We start from the raw sequence: 23,508 nt of genomic DNA, 5'->3' as shown, positions 1-23,508 counted from the left end.
GACCGCTCAATGTGAGTGTGACTGGATGTGATGTCTGCCTATGCATTTTGATTGGACTGGTGACAAGTCAATGTGAAGTCTTCCTTTGGTCTGATACCAGCTAGGATGAGCTCCAACTTCCCATGACCAGGATAAGGAAAACAGAGCTTCATGAAATGATTGTTTATTCGTATTATATACAGTAAAAGCTACAAAACAAACTGACAAATAACTCGTTTTCATATCAGACGAGTAAAAACTGGTCAAATATTAAAAAAGAAAAGATATTATTAAAAGTGAAGACAATTTGCAATTCTAGTAATGACACACGAATTTGATGCACAATTTGTCTTCGCGGGCCACATAAAATGATGTGGCGGGCCGTATCTGACCCCCGGGCCTTGAGTTTGACACCTGTGATTTTGAGTCACAATAGACCAGCAACTTGCATCCCTCTATTTTCTCTACCTGATCATAAATCTTGTTGTCTATTAAAATCAGTGTCAAATCTTTCCCAATGTGCAATGAAACATGCTCCCGTCAAGCCTTATGTGAATGTCTGGAGCTTCAATGACAGGCATATCTCAAGTGTGCGGGGTGTGCTCTAATTAAACATGGGGGATTGTTAATGAAGGCTGTAATAAAAGCCACATTGGCTCGGCTTTCGAGTGTATTTTTTTTCCAGACCAGCTATTCATATGTGTAATACAAGTGAGCTTTGAGACTCAAAAGGCTTTCTGCACATCTGCTCTATTGTCACCAAAAAAGGAGCGAGCAGTGGTTGATTCCAAGCCATGTTTATTCTCCAGGGGTCAATAAAGTGCTCTGTCAAATGTGATTACACATTTCATTAGAAGCAATTTGTTTTAGAATTGTGCTTACGACATTGCTTCCAGAAAAAATAACAAGCAAACAAAAATGTCACTTCTCCCATTAACTGTAATTAGGTGGGTTATATTCTACTTCACGAGCAGAGAATTTTATGTGACATAAAATTGGGTGAAGACTCCTTGTGAAGAAGTCACAGGTTGGATTCTCGTGTTCCACAAGGTTCCATTTTGGGTCCAATACATTTTAATCTATGGACGTCTCCATTTGGCAGGGTTTTGATCACCTGAGCATTTTAACACTGGCATACTCTATCATATACATTCTACTGATTTTATCAAATTATTAAAGAATGCAAATAGTTGAACTGTAAAAAGGTTTATTTTGACATAAATGAGAATAAAATTATACAGTATTAAAATTTGATAACAGTCGGGTTCTTTGAGTTTTTTTTCCACGGATTTCAATTTTAGTTTTAAAATGGATTTAGGATTTGAACACAATCTTGCCAGCACAATGTGTCATTGTGAAATGGATTTTAAAAAATCCCAAATAACTCTAATAGCTATTATCTTAATGGCTTTAATTACCCTAGTCATTTCTAATTGTCCTTGTGTTTAAAAGAAGAAAAAAAAAATCATACCAATGTGCTTGTAAAAAAAACTCCAATTCGCAGGAAGCCGCAAAGGTCAAAACAAAGCAACTAGACTCTTTTTTTTTAAAAAAAAACATTCAAATATTGCAAAAGGACTTACGCGCTTAGGCTACTGATATGTTGAATGAATACTTGACAGAACATTGCTGTCTATCCAGTGTATTCAGACAATATTTCAGGTTGGGTGATTCTCGAATTTCAGTGACACATTGCTGGAGGCCAAACACTTCAATAGAGTTGTTGGTCAGGAAGGCAGACATGCAGCTTGCGTATGAGAGCACATTAGATAGTGCTGGTGGTTCCAAATGTGGCCCGGGGGTGGCAATCATAGAGGCCTGATCGGCAGCAACTTGCGTACGGTCAAGTCAAAGCGCGCCTTGAAGTAGCGCCAGGAGATTACACTAGCGTGGGGGAAACCCCCTGTGTATTCCTCCCCGGCCACGGAAACCCCCCCTGTCTCCGCGAAAGTTTGGTCTGTTCCTTTCCCGACCTCTCTCCCCACCTCTCCCGACGTTCGGACCAGCGCGGCCCCCTCTGGGTGGTCCACCTCCACGGTCGGACTTCATCTTTGAAGGCGGCGATTTGGGCCGCAGTCGCTCTATTTCCTCGGTGCAGCCCGAGAGGTGGGATTCGGGCAAAGCGAAATGTGCGGCGTAACTCTCTGGGTTGAAGTTACTGTTGGTAAGAGTAGGTCCCACTGTCAGCCAGCCTGTAGGGGGAAACATCAGCCAGTTACCAACCCAGTAGACCAAGCGGAGAAAAGAAAAAACAAACTTTTGTCACACCAGGCCTGATGGTAGAGTCTCGTCCAAAAAGGTGCAACCTTCTGCGGCCCAAACAGAAGTGCTCAATTATATGAAAGATCTCGACGGGCTTCTCGACGTTCCCCATCTCCGGTTCCTCCGTGATGATCAAGTCGATGTCCACGTTGGCATGAATGAATTCACCGTCTGTGCTTCTCCGCACTGTTCCTTTGATTCCCATCAGGCAGTGTTCCTGGAAAGGAGCAATGATAAACATCCTAATAGAACAGAAAATAGATACTTTGCTATTAATGTGCTGTACCTTTGTCCTCTGAAATACTGCTTTTGGGTCCAGTGTCTTTGTCTTGCCTGGGTTATTCTTGTTTGTCTTGATCCAGCAGATGTCTTCGCAGCGCCTGAAGCCCCATTTCCTTAAACACTATTGTGTTGAGGGTACACATGATGTCCAAAGTCAATTTTCATGACTCAATACAAAAATCAGCCAAACACTTGTGTTTGGATGCTCTAAAGGCATTGACGGAGGTAGAATGTGTCACAGGTCAGTGTCAGACCATCTTAGATGCCAAAGTGAGGGATGGAGTTACCATTCTTCCCAAGTCCAGACCTTCGCCTGAGCCGCACCAGAGGAAGACGAAGGACCGAAGTGCAGAGATCTCTTCAATTTCCAGCTTCATGATCTAGAAACCACAGGACAGGAAACATGAATAATCCTTCACTCCATCCATTTCCTATAACACTTGTCATTAGGATTGCGGTTGAGTTACCATGTGAACGATCAGAAATAATATATAAAGTGGACCATACTGGACCATTTAGCAAGACGAGTATTTAGATGAGCGCATGTTGCCCTCTGCTGGATAAGTACGGTAAATGGGAAAGAAATACAAAATGTAAAATTTGCACAGCTCCACTATTCCAGTGCAGCTGCTCACATTCTTACTATTCTGCTAAAACGACATCAAGCTGGTCAGCAAACTCACATCATCCCAGGTCCAGAAGCGCTCTGTGTGGCTGATGCCTGACTCTCTGTAATATTCTTCTAGAGGAGGCTCAAGTAGGATGACATCAAACTCGCTTTTTAAATCCTGCAGGTCAAAGTGTTCCAGGTCAGCCTGCAGGTACCTGGTGATGACACGCACACACATACACACACATTGAACACACACTTCTACGTCAAGGTTTTGCATTGAAGTCAAGAACGCTACTTGACGAATTTGTCATTTCAAAATCCACTTTAATGTAAAGTGAATCGGAAATTGAGATTTGTGAAGTGTATTGAATTTTGTTAGACTTTTGAGGCATATTTCTATATTATATTCAGAATTAAAAAGAATGTGAAAATGTAGTCAAATCTGGTCGCTTAGCGTACATCGGAGGGGTGTTGGTAGTGGAGATGAGTTCGTCCTTCAGTCGAATCAGCTCTCGTAGTTTGGGGTACTCCTCAAATCGATCAGCCAAGCCTGGTACCCGTACAAAAACAGACAGGTTCAAGGCATGTCTATTCACAAAACACTCACTTGAGCAAAACGCACTCACCGACATCGCGAATGAAGTTCTGCGGCCTGTGGCCTGTGTCGACAAAGTGCTGACAGTAATCATTGTGAGGGTTCAAACTCTGTGTACCCTGGAAGTAACACGAGTATAACTTCAGTACAATTAATAGAGTTTATTCAAAAGACAGTTATTTTCCTACCTTAAGGAATGTACTTGAGTCCTTGTAGACTTCTTCATATGGGTTGCTTTCCTCGGGCGGCAGAACCTCTACCTCATCCTGACACACAGAAACAGAAGGATTTGTTGGTATTTGTTTCAGAACAACAATGCAACACAGGCTCATTAATGGAAGAAAACAAAAATCCCAATCGGCGCAAGCATATCACTTAGCGGAGAAAAATAAATGAGAGCTTAGTAGCATTTACGGAACTATGCAAATAGATGGAAATTATCTTTGTTAAAGCTTATGCAATCATCTCTTCGTGTCTTGTGGTTCTTTCTTTATCTGCTTGCTTCTATTTGCTTACAATAACAAACATCAGTCTAATAAAAATGATTTGATGGATTTATCTCATACTTCAAGGCTATGCTGACACTCACTTTTTGTTCCTCCACATCTTCCTCAGTATCATCACCCTCCGTCACAGTCTTCTTCTTGGAGGTAGGAGCAGAATCATCTAATGACGCCCTGCAGAAACACAACAGCAAGATTAACATAATCATAAACCAAAAAAGAAACTGGTACTGGCCTAAACGGAGAACTTTTTTAAACTGTTCAGTCCAGACGTGCAGTACCCAAGTGGATTTACACTTTCTTACCTTTCTCTTGTCTCTTCTATTTCTTTAAGTTCCTCTTTACTGTTAAGCACAGCGCCAATGCTATCTGCACTCTCAGCTCCCAACTGTACACAAAGCGAGTGACCCTGCTCAATTGTAATCATTTTATCATGTGCGTATTAAAACACAATTGTAAATTACGAAAAGTATCCAATTAAGTCCGGTTATTCATTTCGAGTGACGAGAACTGCGCACACCTTTTGCATCCATACACTGTCTAGCTTGCATGTTGCAGTGCTATGCACGCCGTGCGTTATACCCACGCAACCATATACAATTTCAATGTTCCCAATTGTATTATAGTCCCAATTATATTCCAATTAGAATGCACTAGCATAAAAACATTGCAAATAATTTGAGCACTTCATTTAGATCCCAGTCTGTATTGTTATTGGGTTAGCTACTGCTCTGCAATGGTGCAGAAGCTTACTTGCCTGTTGGGCTAATAGCTGCCGCCTAAGTTTTTGTCGCTCGCGGATTTCCTGCAGTCGACTATTCATTTCGTCAGTTTCTTAGTTTTCTACCCTAAGCCACATTTAATTCATTGGAATGTTTATAGAAGGAGTTTGCTATCAAGCAAGCAAACATTCAGCTAATGTTTGCTCCGCGCGTGGAATACTGTGGAAGTGCTCGTTATAAACTCCAGAGCGTCTGATTGAAATAGAAGGGCGGTGGGTTTGTTGTTTTTAAGTACCATGAAACACGGTGTTCGTTTTTATTTCATTTTCTATAAATTAATAAATTGATTTATTTTCTTTATGTAACACGTGTTGTTCATGTGCTAATACCAACAAAACTCTATTCACAACAGAGAAGTATCAAATGAAGACACCGCCCACCTGAGTGTATTTCAGCACAGCTTGTAAGTAAAATAAGCACTCACATGTAGGCATCATCTCATTGGGCGTCGATATTATGACGTACACGGCCGGCTTTTCTCCTCCAATGAAAAAAGACGCGTCTCTGTCATAAGTGATAACTGCATACTGTCCACTCATTGAAAATATTCTGCCGCTTTTGACCGTGCAGTCAACCTTACAGTAAACAACAGATGTTATGTTACATGTTATCAAGATGCTACAGGCCTACACTAGGCGAAATAACAATCTAAAATAAGCTAGGCATGTAAGAAAACTGCATCCAAATACCCCTCCCCAATAAACGTAGTAAATGTAGTCAATGTACCTTAATTTTAATCCTCCAGAAACTTCATTTCAGACAGGGCCAGGGTTCCTTATCATTGTCAACAGCGTGTTTTGTTGTTGTTGTTCATTTTCTACTACTTATCCTACTACCATAAACAGTTGGCCATTATGGCAGTTCAAATCGCTATTTATTTATTTATTTATTTATTTATTTATTTATTTATTTATTTATTTATTTATTTATTTATTTGTGCGTGCGTGCGTGCGTGCGTGCGTGCGTGTGTGTATGTATGTATGTATGTATGTATGTATGTATGTATGTATGTATGTATGTATGTATGTATGTATGTATGTATGTATGTATTCATTTATTTACACCTAATACTAACATTTCAAATTGTTTTAAGGAATCATGAACATCATGTCCTATGGGAATAAAAGGAAAAGACCCACCCGACCCCAAATTCACTGGAATTGGGATTTGTATTTTTTATTCACAATAGCAACCATTTTGTATAACTGTGATATTCTATTCTTGTTTGTACATGCAGGTGTCTCAGTTTTATAGGTGCAATTGTGCAATTGTGATATTCAATACGTGTTTCTACATGCAGGATTTATAGTCGCTCTAACATTTGCGCATGCAAACAGGGATCAAAAAAGGGATTTGGGCCCCCTGTGAAAAAATATATCAAATAAAATCGGTAATTTAATGAATGGCTCTCAGTGCTTTTGCGGACTTGGCAAAGGATTGAAGGCATGCACCATTCGCTTTATAATTTGTGTACAGTGTCTTTTCCCACGCATGTATAGCACTGTAATGCAGCTTCATTGATCTGCTCCCACCCCACCACCCTACGCTCCCTCCCGTCCCACGCCATGCAGGGTGATGCGTCTGGCTGGGAAGCAATTGGTTCTCCTCAGCTGATGCTATTCCCGCCTGTGCAAACCTCCGGGATCCAAGCGTCAGATCCCCGGCATGACGGCGGTGTTCCTCGCCCTCACGACCGCGCTCCTGTGGCCGAGCGACGGCCACTCGTCACTTATTCAGCCGTTTGACTACTGCGCCCAGAGCCGCGGCTCAGGCGCCTTGTACCGGGGCGCGATAGACGTCACCGAGTCCGGCGCACGGTGCATGAACTGGAGTGAGGTGGGCGGCTTCACGGAGCGTCACCCGGGCAAAGGTGTCGGGGAGCACAATCAGTGCCGGAACCCCGACGGCAGAATCCGAGCCTGGTGCTTCTTCCGGAACCAGAGAGGGAGAGTCGATTGGGGTTACTGCGACTGTAAACAAGGTACACGCGCATGCAGCCTGCCTAGAGCCACATCATATGCACAGAACAGTATCTCCATATATTCATTGGCTTTTATGTCATGTTGATGCGCTATTACAATTACATTTTCGAAATTGTCCAACATTATTATTATTATTATTATTATTTTTTAAATAGACCTTAGGCACATTGCAATAACGTTTATTGTGCAGAGTATAAACCAATCACTTCCAAATCTAAATGTTGGCCTACTTTTTGACACAATGGGTCCGCAGAATATAATTAAACGATATTGATTTTAGAATCCAGAAATGTTGGTTTTGTCATACAATGCTGCGTTGGTGATTTCTTCCCAATTAATTTCAATCCATGCACTCACCAAGTATATTTTAAGCAGCAATTAAATGTTGCTGTTGCTTCTTGTTTGGGTCTTTTATAACTTCACCATGTTTGTAGCAGTCTTGTAATTATTAAGTGTATTTGAACTATCGACACAAATTACCTATCTACTATATCTGCTGTGCTCACGCTGTGATAACTTCATTGTTAGTGCACATTAATCAGGTCAACCTTTTGTTATGGCGTGCGATGCACACACCAATATCGACTTTATTGTGTAATATTTTTTCCGAAACGTACTATTTGGAATCAAAGCGTATAGAGCGTTCTGTTGAGTCAAAATGGCATGCAGATGTTTTACCATGTTTCCTACTTAAAAAGCACATTTTCTGTCTTTGTGTCTTTTCATGGAGTGTTAAGAATGTGGTTAAACCTATTGTTGAATGATATTGTTGCGTGAACTCTCTTTATATCCATAAACTCATCTTTTTTGCATCATTTTGATGTTAAAGCCTTGCTTTTACACGAGGCGTCCCCTGCTCTGCATGCCAAGGTTCAGTGCGTTTGCAAGGAGGCCGCTCCAAATTGGATGGCAGGGTGGAGGTCTACCTGGGCGGAGTGTGGGGATCCGTGTGCAGCGACGACTGGCGAGATGAAGACGCTGCAGTTGTGTGCAGGCAGCTGGGCAAGGGGTGAGCGTGCACATATGCATATTTCCATTGAGACATATTGCCAGGTTGTTTTGTTTTTAATTAAATCAGCATTCACATGATTTCTTCGCCCCACCGTTTTTTATTTCACACAAAACATTTTTTGTTTGAGACATGTTGTTGTGTTCTGTGTAACTATTTCCTGCATCGCCCACATATTCGATGCAGATGCACCATAAAACTTCACAATGCTTTACTGTCTTCAACTATCTGACAGATGATGAGCGCATCATCGGAAATTGTTGGGAAGGTTTATGACTCTTGCACACCAGTTTTCTTTTTGCCTTTTTTTGCTTTTTGTCAGTGACCTTTGCATTCCAAACCTCCATTCCCTGGAGGTATTGAAATACCTTTAGCGCTCCCATTATTTACCTTGTTACCATCCACTCATGATACTCACTCTATCGCTGTAATCCGCGCCTTAGTGCTACTTGCCTAACTTACAAGTTACATTTTCTTTCACCTCTAAATAAATCATCACAGGATGTAAATTTTGTAACCTCTAAAAAGAAAAAAAAACAAAAGGTCACAAACGCATATGGTGTCATGACTTAGGAGACCACGTTGCACACTTCCATCTGTTGACACTAAAACCAGCCCTGGCATGCATGCTTGCATTTTCATGCAAGAGGCAAACTCAGAGCAGAACGCAGAGAGCGCAAATGTCAGCCATATGTCTGGCAGCATGGTCGCTGATGGGCGTCACGTGGACAGTTATTGGACACTGCAGGGTGCAAAAGCGCTTACAGTATATTTGCTCAGGAATAGTGGACCATGAATTTGCACATGGCTGAAGGGCATTGCAAGCAGCTTGAAGCCATTTTGTAGTTAAATAAAAACTGTCAGCCTGATTTTTTCTATAACATCTTTTAAATCTATAATCATTAATGTTTGATAGCCTGGATTACTATTTTGATTCCTGATACCCCTTCCAGCCTCTCAGGTCGGGCTCATGCTCTCCCCCTGTCTCGTCCGAGCATGGCTAAGTTCCACTGGCGGGCTGTTCGCTGCCAGGGAGATGAATCTGATCTGCTTCAGTGTCCCAAAAGCATGTGGAATGGAGGCGAGTGCTCTATGACTGCAGCCGTGACCTGCACGAAGCAGCACGGTAGGTCGTACTCCTGAATCATTGAGAAAGTTTGGATGGATTGAATAAAAGTCTTCTAAATGAAGGTGCTGAGTTGTACGTTTTCATCAGATGCAGTGATGCTGCCTATACGGCTGGTAGGTGGCCGGTCGATGTCTGAGGGCACAGTTGAGGTGTTCCATGCAGGCCAGTGGGGGTCCATATGTGATGACCAATGGGATGACAGTGATGCGGAGGTTGTATGTCGACAGTTGGGGCTGAGGTAAAGGCACAAGCTTTTAAAGTCACATGCTAGTCATCAACCAGAAGCAACCAGACAGAAAGTCGAGTATGTTTTTCAACACTTCCTCCTCGCTTTCTTTCTTCCTTTCAGTGGTGTAGCACGGGCATGGGGCCAGGCGCATTATGGAAAGAGCTCTGGCCGTGTGTGGCTGGATGAGGTGAGATGCACAGGAAATGAACTCACCGTGGAGCAGTGTCTGAAAAGTGCTTGGGGTGAACACAACTGCCTCCATTCCGAGGATGCTGGCGTCTCTTGCAGTCCTCTGACAGGTAAATGACGCTGCCTGCATCATCAAAGCACCATCTGGTGCAGCTACGGTAGTGTGATGCTGAAGAGTGAATGTCACAAATCTTTGCTAATAAATGTGGCTCTTGGACCACATTATTGTTTTCCATAAAAATGCATTTTTACACATGCATTTTTGATGAATTGATGTCTTTTAAATTCTCCATAGGTATAAATGTGAGTGAAAGTGGTTGTTTACCTCTCAAGCTCAGTGGCGACCGGAGTAGCTCTCCTATAGCTCCAAGTCAGATATAATCGGCTCCAGCCCACCAACTTCCTCACGCTCTACAAGCGCTATAATGAATAGATGGATGTTATTTTCCCCATTGCGCAATTGTTTTTGTTTGCAAGACAGTAGAGTATTTTTACCACCTAATTTCCTTACTGGCAGTGTCTGACTTTGATCTCCACAGATGGTACTGTTCGGTTAGTGGGTGGGACCGTGGGCTACGAGGGACGCTTAGAGGTCTTCTACCATGGACAGTGGGGAACAGTCTGTGATGACGGCTGGACAGATTCAAACACTCAAGTAGTGTGCCATCAACTCGGTTACAGGTAATATAGTCCCCCGGATGTGTACATTATTTTAATTTCATATTGCACGCCTGTGTGACCTGAGCAGGTTAGGCCAAACTCTGGTTCCTGAAGGACTAGACATCACACCAGTTCCTCGCTTCGGGGTTGCGTCTGGTCCTATTCTTTTGGATGACGTGAGCTGCACAGGCAAAGAGCCCAGCCTAATGCTGTGCAAGCGGGAGGAGTGGCTCCGTCATGACTGCACACATCATGAAGATGTTAACATCGCGTGCAATGCAGAACGCCTCGGAGACGGGCTTCCGACAAGTAAGACGCAATCTTATCTGACAGTGACATTTAAACTGTCAAATATAAGGATACATATGGATTATATGACATGTGTGCATAAATAGAAGGCCGCCGACTTTGCTACAACCACCAGCAGAGGTGTTTTTATTATTATATTTATAAATATTACATGAAATTAGCTATGGCAAGTTGAGTTATAGCTATGCAGAGCTCCATTAACCTATTTAAATGTATGTAACATAAAATAAATCTAAAATCCAGAGACTTCCTGCTAAACTGCCAACCCTTTTGATATCCTCTTTGCGGTCTTAGTAAACACCAAACACTATCAAGGGTTGCTATTGGGCTCCGTGGAAATTTGAGACAACCAACCGCAACTTCCAAATTCATGCTCATATGTTTATGCTATTATGATTTATTGATATAGTTATGGTGGTTTTATTCTTCGTGGTTAATGCATTAACTATTGACTCTGCTCCTGATGTATATAGCACACATTTTCCAGGACAGCCAGGCATAGGAAGCCAAAGTCTTCATTCACATCAATTTCCTTTGTCTACTACTACGTAATAGAGCCGTTTGTAAGATCTTTGTGAAACTCAATGTGGACTCAATTAAAATCTCATTTTAGAAAATCCGACATCCCCAAAGTGGTGGTTGGTGATGTCATGCCAGATTTTACAGGCATGTCTGTTGATTAGCCTCCGCTGCAATAACAAGTGGACTGATTGTAAATGTATATTACCGGTTTGCCTAAATGTAACCCCCTTGCTTGTGAACAAACATTGCATGGACACTTTCGTGGGCCCACATATTGCCAGCTCAAATATCAAACTGTACCTCATACTCCTTTGCCAAACGCCCTGTAGTGCCTCTCTTGGCAAAAAGAACTAGAAGGAAGAGTCTAGGGTGTTAGCGCCATTCATCAAGATGATGTCAATGGCCTCTGGGTAATAATTAAAGAGCGACAGTGATGGAGGAAGCAACATTGTTTTTACTTTTCAATTCTGTTTCCTCTGCTACTGCTGAATGCAACATACAGTCAACTGTATGTGATAAGTCTGTTGAACTTCCTAGCAAATAATTCATGTGAGACTTATCTTTGGTGAGAGATCACACAGTGGAGACAGAAATAGCTGTTTCACATGCTGGGGGTTTATTGATGCAGCTTAGGTAGCTTTGGCAAGAGCCTGAGGAACATTCTTAGTAGCTAAAGAATTATATCATTACTGCAAAGCATTTGGGAGTCTCATAATGTGGATTTGTGATTGTTTATCTGTCCAACCTCCCCGCATTGCAGATTGGTTTATGTTGATTTTGGAAAGGGCAGACAATGTTGATAAGTCAAGCAGGGCTTTCAAGTTACTTTCTGTGGTTTGCTTTCTTTCCTCTCTTGTCAGAGAGCATCACGCTGAGGTCATGTTAGTGCATAGTTGTTGTAAGATAGAGGACAAAATAACAATGAGCCTCCAACTACCACCGCCATAGACGTTTACTTGCTGAGTAACCTTAATTGGTCGGGGTCACAGTGGACTCCAGATTACCCACATATGTGTTACATGCAATGGATGATGTCAACCAAGCAATCAGGGAAGAAAAACAAGGGTGGTTAAAAATGTCCAATGAAAATATTTTGTAACATCGACTGGTGATCAGCCCAGGTTGTATCATGCCATTGAGACAATTGTCAGTTATGAGCCTGAATCGGATAAATAGTGTGGACAAAATCCCATGAGTTGTGTTTGTTGAAGTGTCTGCTGCATGCGCCGCATGTGCTACACTAAATGAGAAGTATAATGTAACAGCCTGGTGAAGTGCTACCTCCATGAGTGAAAATCTCTGTTTGCTACAGGCTCACTTTTTTCTCTTCATACTCTGGGATATTAGGGAACAACCTTGGAACTTGACTGGTCACAATTCCCTAGCTCTACCACTAGTCGTCATGGTAACAGCTGGCAACTGGCTCCAGAGAATGACTTGTGTTGACCTTTTCTCATTGTAGCTTTTGGATTGCTGTGGCCAGGTCAAAGATTTTTTTTAAATTGGCTTCTCGTGATTGATGGCTCATGGATGGAATCGGGGATTGACAGTAAATTCAGTGTATTGTGTGTGTTTGTTATCCAGGTGTCCCAGTGAGGCTGGTGGGAGGAGAAAGCCCCAGAGAAGGGCGGGTAGAGATCTATCTGTCTGGTCAATGGGGTACAGTCTGTGATGATGGATGGACTGATCGGGATGCTGAAGTTGTGTGTCGACAGATGGGATTCAGGTATGTGAACAGATGTCGGCGGCTGAAGCTGCACAACATTGTGGGTATTGATGGTAAATGAAGCTTACTTACAGTATATAATGCACTCGCTACACCATACAATGCCCAAAGTGCTTAAAAAAGCCTCGTATTCACCAATTTGCACACACATTCTTAGATCAACGGGCAGCTGATGCCACTGCCAGGCCCACTGGGAGCAAATTAGGGTTAAGTGTCTTGCCCAAGGACAATTTGGCAGCGACGAGTCGGCGCTTTGGTCACTGGATCCACTTTAGCCACAGTTACCACTAAAACAAAGCTAATTTGGATGCTAAAACAATTGGCTCATCATCAAAATAGTTAAGAGTGATAATTCCAGCAACAAGATTGATTTTGTGCATGCAAATGGATTCACTATAAAAAAAAACAAAAAACATTTTGTTTAGAGCTCAGACCTCAATCCAAATAAAAACCGAGATAGACAAAGTATGCGATCTGGTGATACACAGTCTCAACTCTTGTTAATCGTCCATCAAAACTAAGCTTTATCATCTTCGTCACAATTTATGATACTGGTCTTGCATTTGATCTCATTGTATAGAAAGTCTAAAGTTGGTGCAGATGAAAGTACTTTTTTCTTTTCCAAGCCGTGAGCTATTGCATCGCAATGTGATCTCTGTATGTTAGTCTGCTCACGCTTAAGTGAATCCAGAACATCATCTCTGCTTGCAAAATCCATCATCACGTCTTAGACTTGGCATCTGTCTCATCCACATCCTTTGCTTTTCATCTCTTCATCACACACAGTGTATCTGTTTCCACTTAACATCTCATCACACTCAAACCGAGCTTGGGTTAAACGACAATGACTAACGTCAACTGTTGCTTTCGTGATACATTATTAACATGTCCTGTCCAATAGTGTGACTGTAATTTCTTCACTTTTCAATGGCTTAACTGTACATCATTTTGAAAACCAAAATAAACAACCTCTTAGGGGAGCATATTGTGCTAAGTGACGGGCTATCTCATCCACTCTGTCTCCTATTATCCCATCCCTCTGAGATGCTGTCCCCTTTTCCATAACGTTATTGTCGAGGGAGTTCTGTCATACGGACACGGAACTGCCTTTGCTCCCCGGCAACACATGGCTTGCCGTTTTCTTCCACATACGTGTGTGTAGGTGAAAGCCACATCTGGAGAGCATAAGCATGAGAGCGCAGTGGAGCGTGTTGGAGATGTGCAACTTAGGATCATCATTCTGTCTGAAGCAGGGTGTGGTGAAAGGTCGTTAAATATACAACACTTCCCCCGTGGTTAAACTGTTCTCTTGGGGTGAGAAAGCAAAAATGTATACGAATTATGTACAGCCTCATCTTTGACCCATATTGACCTGGATGACACATAGTAGGATTATTCTGTCACAATGAGTCATACTAAAACTCAGAGGAATAGCAAGCCTAATATTGTTCTGTTCATATTCACACTGACAATGCACACTTGGGCTTGTCTTAACAAGCATGTGGCGCTCTGATAGCATCCCGACACACTACTTGATTTTGCATTCATTTATCTTAATTAACCGCATAAATGACACCTTTATGAAATTGGATGATGACAATGATGATAAATTATAACACGTAAACTCATCCTGGCATCTGATCTCTCTAGCGGGCTGGCCAAGGCTCGCGTGATGGCATACTTTGGCGAGGGTGCGGGGCCAATCCACGTGGACAACGTGAAGTGCAGCGGCGACGAGCGCTCCATCGCCGACTGCATCAAGCAGGCGCCCGGCACGCACAATTGTCGTCATAGCGAGGACGCCGGAGTCATCTGTGACTACAGTCAACTCCAGACTGGTCACAAAGAGGTCAAAGGTGAGTTAGTGCTGGTCTTTTTTTGAAGTTGTTTGAGAGCAATTTGAGCACCTCGTGCGGCATGTGAAACGAGTCTGCAGAGCCCCGTGCGGCGTACTGTACTGAGAAACTAATGAGCCAAGATTAATAAATCATAGTGATATTTTTAGCATGGCCCAGCTCAGTGTGTGTAAATATGTCCAGATGGCGAAATGGACCTTTCCTATGTTATTGCTTCACCCTGTCTGTCACACATGGGGACAGACTCACATTGCTGTTTGTTTCCTGCGTATTACACGAGCTACAAACACCATAGTAAGTCAACACCACGTGGGGGATGTTTTGCTTCCGAAAAATGACCTTATATTTATAATATGTACAATAAGTGCACCTGGTAAGAAAAACATGAATTTCACATAAGCCTAAATTTATGGTTTAGCAATCACAGTCATCCCAGACTGTCTCACACACGCTCATAGATAAATATCTCTCTTCTGTCTTAATCAGTTCCAGTTAATCAGATTTGCGGGCTGCGACTCATACACACTCGGCAGCGTCGAATCATCGGAGGAGAAAACTCTCTGAGGTGAGGCCGTAATGTGATAAAATCAGATATGGGTTACGGAACATCTTTTCTAGTCAAAATATTACAATGGCAACTATTTATTTGAAGCAGAGCAAACGGATACCATTTTATTATACGTGTCGCTAAGTACACAAGAATGTAAGCCGAACATTCCACTGGCTTGGCCCTCATCCAGATAAACATACGGTGCTTAGATTAAAACATAAATTCCTCGAGATACTTCCTGTTTGTGTTCAAAAATTACATGGAACGTGGAAGCCATTTAGTTTTATTGTTAAGAGGATTTTTGATTAATGACTACTGTAAATGATTTTTAGGAGTGACCATTTAATTTCCTTCCTCATAGTCATCAGGTTAATTTTACAGCAATAAAACTGCTCTGCAGGTCAAATGTTTGACAATTTATTTCCATTTTGAATACCTCAAATGTGTATTGCGGGTCTTGATTCCAGCCGTACGAATAGAAACCAATAATACAGTCCTTAGTTGGATCCAAACTGTGCATTCTATTTCACGATCAAATTGTTGATTATTAATTCCACACAACTGATAGAATTCTTAAATCTGTATTTGCATTTGCAGTCACGTTTTAGTGTTTACACTTGTGTCTTAGGAGCGGCTGGCCGTGGCAGTCCGCGATACGTTTACGGGGGTCCCGAGGAGACGGGAGGCTGGTGTGCGGTGCGACACTAATTGACACCTGCTGGGTCCTCACATCAGCACACTGCTTCAAGAAGTAAGATGTATTTATTTTCATGCACACGCTTTAGCATGTAAACATGAAAAACAATAAACGCTAACAAGGTGGTACATTTAAATTTTGATTAAACTGTGAATCATAAATAATTTGCATAAGCATATTAGGGAGTTCATAAGCGAGGGTTCTGTCGAGTTCCTAGTAAACATTCTATCTTGGGGATTTATGCTTTTCCGCATAAACACTGAGTCGTGGGAGTTTGGCTTACACATGGATTTTCCCCAAACGGTGAGGAAACTCAAGAATAAATTTCCTGAAACTGACCACAGGACATTCTTTATGTCCAAATGTGAATCAAGATGGACGTCGATTTGGAAGTCCCATAGTGAAGTGATCAGCTGCGGTTTGGTGCTCACCATAACAGAGACGTATAGTTAATCCATAAACTTCACTAATGCACACAGCAGAGAAGGCAGCAGGGAGCAAAAGTGACCCCATTACAGACCCCACACCGATAAATCCAACTTTTCCACATTTTGGAGAGGAAGAAGTAACTCAGTATATCTTTCCTTTTACCTTTTCATGAACCATTGTCAGGGTCTCTTCACTACTGCAGGTAGAAAAAAAAGTGGTTATAAAAGACACCCAACCACTTTCAGATTATTTTCAGGAAAAAAAAATGACTGAAACACAAACTGTGATGAATCTTAAAACACTGGAAAAATCAATTTGAATTCCACTTTCTACAAATAGTGTCTGGGAGATTGTTTCAAATTTAAATGGTAATCATCCTCGTTACAGAATGTACTACTTTATGTGAAACAAAATGAAATTGGAAGAAATATTGAGTTAGCCTATAAAATATATTTTAAACTATGACTACTACTTTATTGCGTATTTTTCTTCAAAATGTACAACACAAATTTTTAATAGAAATAAGTGTTTAGATATGCCATTTAGTAAAATGATGGCATTAATGATCTAACAGCTTCATTTAACTAACTAACTAACTAACTAACTAACTAACTAACTAACTAACTAACTAACTAACTAACTAACTAACTAACTAACTAACTAACTAACTAACACACCATTTATATTTAAATTTATGTTTATATTTATATCTATATCTATATTTCTAGGATAAAGGTAGATAAAAAAATGTAAAAACTGAAACTGAAAATTAAATACATTTTCAATAAACAAAGCAAAAACAGCGTGGACTTTAAAGTTAGGGCTGTCGAGATAGTGGTTGACTGATCTCATCTTTTCTTTGCACACGACTTTTTTTTTTAGTATCAGTTTACAGTTTGCATGTCGTGTCATGTATTACTGTAGACCACGGGTGCATCTCTGAAAAGACGACCTGATATCATTTGGCCTCCTTACAGCGAGCAGATTATCTCTATTTATATTTTGCGAGCGTACAGCTCAGGGCCTGCCAACTGTAACTAAACTCCTGACCATTTTAAACATGGAAAGGTAACTTGGGTGGCATGATTACTTGTCAGTTAACACCAAACACATTCACAGATGGCGAGAGAGCGTGTGTTTATACGTGTTTTTGTATTTAGCTGGTCGTACCATTTTGTTCGGTTTGTGATATTTTCTGACTCGGTCCTAATAAGGTCACATTTTCCTCTGATACTCTTTCCTCCGTTTCTGTTGGCCTCAAGATAACCAACTTTGTCACCTCAAAGAGGTTTTTTGAAACACCCAAACATGTCAACAAGTGACGAGAAACACTCTATCATGTGCCCTTGTGACGCAGATCGAATCATAAACGTGCTGACAGGGTGAAAGATTTACTGTTATCGCTCAAATATTTTCTTCTAATCTTATCCCTCTCTTGTGTGCACAGGTATGGAAACAGCACCAAGCAGTACAAGGTCAGAGTGGGTGACTATCACTCCCTCGTCCCCGAGGAGTACGAGGAGGAGTACGGTGTGGATCAGATTGTCCCGCATCCGAGTTACCGCTCCCACAGCAACGATTATGACCTGGCCTTGGTTCGGCTGTCACCCGGGGCCGTGGGCCACACACCGGGAGAGTGCGTGTCATTCAGCCGTCACGTCCTTCCCGCCTGTTTGCCCCTGAGGAAGGAGAGAGCGCTCAAACAAGCCAGCAACTGTCACATCACCGGCTGGGGTGATACAGGTGAGCTTGTGTGTGTGTGTGTGGTAGTGGTGAAAGAGGAGTGGCTCTTAGCTGAAAAACAAGCTGGGAAACTGTCGGAGATGACAGCCTGGAGTCCCTGTGAATTGTCTAGTAGAGGCTGATATCCAAAATCAATAGGTGTCTTGCTCTGTTGTTGAACAAGACTCTCTGAAAATATAGTGATTACAATTAGAATGTTCAATTGACATGAACAAAATTGTACATGAACATACAAAGATATTTAAGAGTGTCACAAAAAAACAAAAGTATGACCTTAAATCTTTTAAGAAGCACTGTGAATGCAGCACCCACCAATTTGCATTTTGCTGTTTACGCATTCAATGGAAAAAAAAAATTCATAATATTATTCAAAATATTCTGCAGTGTTCAATCATAGTACAAGATCACTGTATGTGACGCCTCAAAGTCTAATAGGGATGGAGTTTTTCCATTCCAGTGCATTGGCAGATTATTATAAATTATTTGAAATTGATGAGATTCTTGACTGCCAAAAGTATTCCCAAATAGTCGTACAAACACAGACCGGAGTCCAAACCACTGAACAGCACCATCATTTCAAAAAAAGTCTTGCCACGGCTGTCATTTTTTTTTTTTATTTACATTTTTTTGTGGTTAGAAGGAAAGAAATATAGACACTTATATTTCAAGGAGTGTGTTGAACAGTGGTAAACTCTGTCAGCATGTATTATTGTTACCATATGAAAGTCATACATCAAATCTACCATCAGTCATGCTCACCTGAGAATTGCATTAGTTGCTGCCGATGCAAAAAACTACCGGTGTTGTTTGTATTATGAAATCCATGACTGCCAGACTCATACATACTAAGGGAGGTGGGAGGAGGGTATAAAGGTATTTTATCTCGAGAGCAGTGACAACACTAACTATTTAAAGAGTCTAATGTACTGAAGGGTGGCGGCTATTTGACTTTACAACAAGGTGTTCTGTTTGTGTGCTTGGTTTTGGCACCTTCATATCATTCACACAGACTGTACACGTGCACGCATTTCACACATACGTACGTAGCGGGCTAGCAGCCCAATGCTCGCAACAACCAAGTCATGGAAAGAGTGTCTGAGCTATGCAGAAATTGTTGCTGTTCCTGACACTTTTATTTATTTAACCTACTTGGAACGCCCTTGCAAAGAACCTTATCAATTTTCGATGCAGTTTGAGTTCAAGTTTGTTGTGATTCAGTGGTCAAATTGGTTTCTTTTCAGTCCAGGGAGGTTTTCTAATGAAAACCTTCATGGATTCTTTATAGCTGCATAATATTTTTAAATATGTTCTTTTATAATAGAAGATGTCCTGTCAAAACAATGATTGTTATCATCTGAATCATTCGGGATGAAACTGGGATTAAACATCAAGATGGGTTTATTTATGTATACATCTGTCAATTTTTCATGCCATTTTTCTCATTAGGTTGTGGGTGAGCTCCTTTGAACAAATTAGAATGTTTAATTAAGATAACATATGTATTTTGGAAAGTGAGGGGACCCAGTAAAAAAAAAAAAAAAAGGAAAATTGAGATTCAAACACAGAACACCTCGACTGTGGTAAATGTAGTGCCATGGAAACAATATTTGAACTGCACCTCTGTCTGCTGTGACATATTTTAGGATCTTGGCTTCATGCTGACATTTTCAGCATACTTTTATTTGATATATTCGCTTTACGGCCCTGTAAAATGTATTTATGGAGCTGTGATTAAAAAGTAACGTCAGTAGGTGTAGAAGGCAGTATTCTATTTCCATTAGTTAACTTTTGCAGACTATTTTATGACGTTAATCTTGTTCAAGCAAGCGTTATTTATTATTTCATTTTTCCCCCCCTCGAGCTAAGTGTGTCTATAGTGAGATGTAGAATATTGATCTTGACATACTTTAGGAGCACAAATAAAGCGTCTTAAGGCCCACTTTTGAACTTCTCCCCAGGCCGCTCATACTCCAAGACCCTCCAGCAGGCGCCGCTCTCCCTCCTTCCTCGCCGCCAATGCCAGCACTATTTCCACGGGGCTTTCACCAGCCGCATGCTGTGTGCCGGCAGTGTCCAGCAAGAAAGACGTGTGGACAGTTGCCGCGGCGACAGCGGAGGGCCTCTGGTGTGTGAGCGTCCCGGAGGAGGCTGGGTGGTTTACGGGGTCACGTCGTGGGGTCACGCCTGTCGGACGCAGCAGTCGCCCGGGGTCTACACCAAAGTGTCCGCCTTCAGCTCATGGATACACAAGGTGATGGCACATAATGAAGGCAAACAAAAAAGCCAATAGTTAATTCACTCAGGCTGGTGAGATGAATGAGGGTCACATGACCCCCCCCAAAAAAAGGACATGTCAGCTTTTTTACTCCACAAAAGCATGTCTTCATCATAAGCACTTATTCACACAGGCCGCAAAATACAATTCTGTGTCAAAAATGTATTTTTAATGTTCTGTATTTTGTCATTAAGTTGTATTCTAACAACATTTTGTGATGTGTATTAATGTTTAACGGGACCACAGGTACTAAAGCATGCATGCGTGAACTGATTGCACAAGTTTTTGCAGATTTGCACTCAATCGTCTGCGCTTTTTGTGCTCGCTTGTCTGACCAAGTGAACCGCCTCATTTCATTTGTTAGTCATTTTAAAATTGCAATCACATTTTTCAGGGCATCATAAGCTTTCAGTGTTTGTCTTAAACAAGGTCAGACATGACTAAAAATCAAAGCACACATTAGTATTTCTACCTGTATTATAATTTTTACATATTGACTTCCTGGTAGTGCTGGAAGAATTTATTCACAATGGGTCAATCTGATACACTTGAAAAAGTATGAATGCTGGCTCCTTATTTTGATGAATGATTTTGTTTCAATGTATTGTACTGTTTATTAATAAATTGAGCTTTTGTTTAAAAAAAAAAAAAACTTACCTGTTTGCTGGTTTACACTTAGGCCAAACCATTGTGCAAAACTTAAGTGCTGGTGGCGTTGTGCCACCAAGGAATTATGTTGGTGGATGAGCTTAATCTAGTTTAGCCATGTCACAAATGAATGGAGCAAGCGCAACCAAATGAAGAAGTTCACTCAGACAGGGAACAGATTCTGCTCGTGAGCCTCCACACAAGACAAGGGGGAAAATGAAAGAGCAGCACAGGCAAACAAGAAAGAGACAGGAGACAACACTAAAAACCGACGGGGAGAAACACACGATTTAAATACATCAGATAAGAGGGAGCAGGTGACAGACATTACGACAATGAAGGGGTGTGGCTGAGGGAAGATCTTTCTGCTTCTTGCTGCAAATTACATGAATAGACAATATATGACCCCCCCACCCCCACCCCACCATACACAGACATTGATCCAGTCTGTTTATTTCTCTCTATGTCATTGCTATGTGACACCTTGTGTACAGGAATAGCTGCCATTTTCAAATTCCCTATTTAGTTGAACGGGCAAACATGGTAACACATTTAAAAATGGGAGTGAGCGTGACGACGACAAGCTGACAGTTGCCCTGTGTGGCTCTATGACCTCTTTTGTAAATGTGGAATTCTGTGATAATGTCTTTGATCCCTCAATAAAAATCAATCTCTGATGTGACAATCATTTTCAGTGTTGCACAAGAGCGCCCCCATCTGGTTATCTACACTGTTGTGGGTACTGATAGACCCAAGGGTCACTAGTTTGATGCACAATTGTGAAATAATTGTGCCATCACTGCTGACTTTTTGTTGAGCTATTTTTAGAAAAGACCTGCAGGGTATTCATGTGATCCTCACGGCAACCTGGTGGCTGTGGAGTGTATAAAGGTTTTTTGTCCCAAAAAAATGTGAATAATATTAGTATTCTGTGATTGTAGATTTGCTTTTTTTTTTTCTTTTTGTGTTTCACTGAGAGTGATATTCAACAAAACACTGGATGGAACTTCCACAACAATAGTTGTACCGATTATCGAGCAAATATGAATTATTACACAAAGGCTCAACGGAACTGGTTGGTTAACAAAAGGAAAAAGGCTGACGAAAAACAGGATGAAACAAAAAACATTTACAAGACATTAACAAGATAACGTAAAATGGATTTAAAAATAATCTAAACAAGGTTCCCCAAAAACCAGATCAATACAGATGCTGTCCCTTGAATAAAAATAACAGATCGATATCCCTCGAAGACTGTCAAAACTGAACATTATAATGCTTGTAAAGGTGGAATTTTTGATAGATTGTTTAGGTGTACCTAATACTGTGGCCGGTGAGTCTATGGAGTAAACAGATTGTATCAACTGCTGGGTAACATTTCCGAACTCCTTTATCACTCGCTCTCCCTCCATTTTACAAGCAATGGCTTTTTTCATAGCTGCTTTGTTTCATTTTTCCTGCTTTGTCTTTAAATCCTTCTCGTATTCTTTCATTTTATTCAAGGCTTCTCACAAAAAGTTTATATTTTACGATGAAAACAATCCAACTTTGACAACAGTTTGAACCTCTGCAATCTCTTTCATTCATGGTATGGTGACTCCATGCTGCAAACACGACAGCAAGAAAACACAAACGGGTTCCAGTGTATGCATTTCTTTTAATTTTGGTTTTTATTTTTGACATTTTAAGATTGTTGTCATAAAACTGAAGGTAAACAACTTATAAGGAGGGGGTCGGGGGTGAGGGGGGGGGGGGGGGGTCAACCAGGCATCATACGCATTCCGTCCGCTCGTTTTGGTCGATTGCCTTTGCTGCTGTCTTCAGCAATGACACCACCAACCTTGTAGAATGGATGCGCCATTTTCTTCTTCATGCTAGAAAGTAACGTACAGACCTCTTACCTCAACGTGCCTTCCCACTTCTTATTTTCTGGAGACAGCCTGGGGTGACATCTCTGAAGTGAACAAGGCTGCCAGATCTACTAGCAACTACTTTCACTCTGAACAAACAAACTCAAAGAAAATCAAACAACAGGCGGCCACACACCCTGAGACGATGCCCCTTCTTCGTATTCCTAATGTGGCAGGAACAACACAAGAAACGAAAGGGATTTTGTGTGGGTTTTTTTCCATCTTTTTTTCTTTCATTTTAGCTTTGAAGAAGTAGTGCACATGACGGGGTTCACACAGCTGACCAGCGCTGTTCCGGTGTGATAAATTAAAGGTGAAAATCACACAAAACCTTACTGCAGGTCTGCGTGAGAGTTCCACTTTGATGAACTCTTTGTCCTCAGTGACTTTCAAGCCGCTCCAACCATTCATCCTTCCACCCCAGCCCAACTGTTCCAATTCCGTTGCCCTCTCTTCACTTCTTTGCTTTTCAGAGGTGTGAAACAAGGGCTCACGTTCCTCGTCTTGCCCTCGGGGTTTGCTGGAGAGTGCGTCTGAGGGTCGGTGCTCCAGGTTTGCTCCGTACTGTTTCACCTGTAGCCTTTAACGCTGGCTCATGGATGCAAAGGTTATCTAACCTTAAGAAAGAG

General features: G+C 41.5%; 3 protein-coding genes across 5 annotated transcripts in view; 1 reads left to right on the top strand and 2 right to left on the bottom strand.

The window, feature by feature from the left end:
- Positions 1 to 1,169: 1,169 nt before the first annotated feature.
- On the bottom strand, positions 1,170 to 5,192 carry mettl14 (methyltransferase 14, N6-adenosine-methyltransferase non-catalytic subunit). The gene is made up of 11 exons (XM_068650786.1): positions 4,992 to 5,192; positions 4,540 to 4,622; positions 4,321 to 4,408; positions 3,920 to 3,997; positions 3,763 to 3,850; positions 3,596 to 3,686; positions 3,207 to 3,348; positions 2,811 to 2,903; positions 2,528 to 2,644; positions 2,248 to 2,458; positions 1,170 to 2,171 (listed from the first exon to the last, which is right to left on the bottom strand). Exons 1-11 carry the CDS (start codon positions 5,055 to 5,057, stop codon positions 1,864 to 1,866), a joined length of 1,365 nt encoding a protein of 454 aa, XP_068506887.1. The 5' UTR covers positions 5,058 to 5,192; the 3' UTR covers positions 1,170 to 1,863.
- Positions 5,193 to 6,558: 1,366 nt separating this feature from the next.
- prss12 (serine protease 12) lies at positions 6,559 to 21,237 on the top strand. Its single transcript, XM_049720073.2, has 13 exons — positions 6,559 to 6,997; positions 7,869 to 8,007; positions 8,961 to 9,133; positions 9,224 to 9,374; positions 9,486 to 9,664; positions 10,094 to 10,235; positions 10,303 to 10,523; positions 12,630 to 12,771; positions 14,422 to 14,627; positions 15,114 to 15,192; positions 15,806 to 15,928; positions 17,751 to 18,046; positions 20,005 to 21,237. The coding sequence occupies exons 1-13, from the start codon at positions 6,682 to 6,684 to the stop codon at positions 20,334 to 20,336; spliced, it is 2,499 nt and encodes an 832-aa protein (XP_049576030.1). The 5' UTR covers positions 6,559 to 6,681; the 3' UTR covers positions 20,337 to 21,237.
- Positions 19,427 to 23,508, bottom strand: part of ndst3 (N-deacetylase/N-sulfotransferase (heparan glucosaminyl) 3) — a 39,514-nt gene continuing 35,432 nt past the window's right edge. The window contains exons 15-16 of one of the 3 annotated variants that reach the window (XM_049720072.2): positions 20,979 to 23,496; positions 19,427 to 20,281 (exon numbers count right to left, since the gene is read on the bottom strand). In XM_049720072.2, coding sequence (XP_049576029.1) covers positions 23,488 to 23,496 — 9 coding nt within the window. In that variant the 3' untranslated portion in view covers positions 19,427 to 20,281; positions 20,979 to 23,487. The remainder of the gene's footprint in view (positions 20,282 to 20,978; positions 23,497 to 23,508) is intronic. The other 2 variants (XM_049720071.2, XM_068650721.1) reach the window with 2 other exon arrangements.

The sequence above is a fragment of the Syngnathus scovelli genome, chromosome 5 (genome assembly GCF_024217435.2).
Source record: "Syngnathus scovelli strain Florida chromosome 5, RoL_Ssco_1.2, whole genome shotgun sequence".
NCBI classification, from domain to species: domain Eukaryota; kingdom Metazoa; phylum Chordata; class Actinopteri; order Syngnathiformes; family Syngnathidae; genus Syngnathus; species Syngnathus scovelli.
This window is presented reverse-complemented; position numbering and strand designations above follow the sequence as displayed.

Excerpts from the sequence above, each read along its gene's own strand:
- prss12 (XM_049720073.2), top strand. The coding sequence starts at position 6,682 with ATGACGGCGGTGTTCCTCGCCCTCACGACCGCGCTCCTGTGGCCGAGC. Across the intron at positions 9,375-9,485 it reads TGTCGACAGTTGGGGCTGAG|TGGTGTAGCACGGGCATGGG; the intron begins GTAAAGGCACAA and ends TCTTCCTTTCAG. Across the intron at positions 10,524-12,629 it reads CGGAGACGGGCTTCCGACAA|GTGTCCCAGTGAGGCTGGTG; the intron begins GTAAGACGCAAT and ends TTTGTTATCCAG.
- mettl14 (XM_068650786.1), bottom strand. The coding sequence starts at position 5,057 with ATGAATAGTCGACTGCAGGAAATCCGCGAGCGACAAAAACTTAGGCGG. Across the intron at positions 4,623-4,991 it reads GGCAGCTATTAGCCCAACAG|TTGGGAGCTGAGAGTGCAGA; the intron begins GCAAGTAAGCTT and ends CTTTGTGTACAG. Across the intron at positions 3,998-4,320 it reads AAGATGTGGAGGAACAAAAA|GATGAGGTAGAGGTTCTGCC; the intron begins GTGAGTGTCAGC and ends TCTGTGTGTCAG.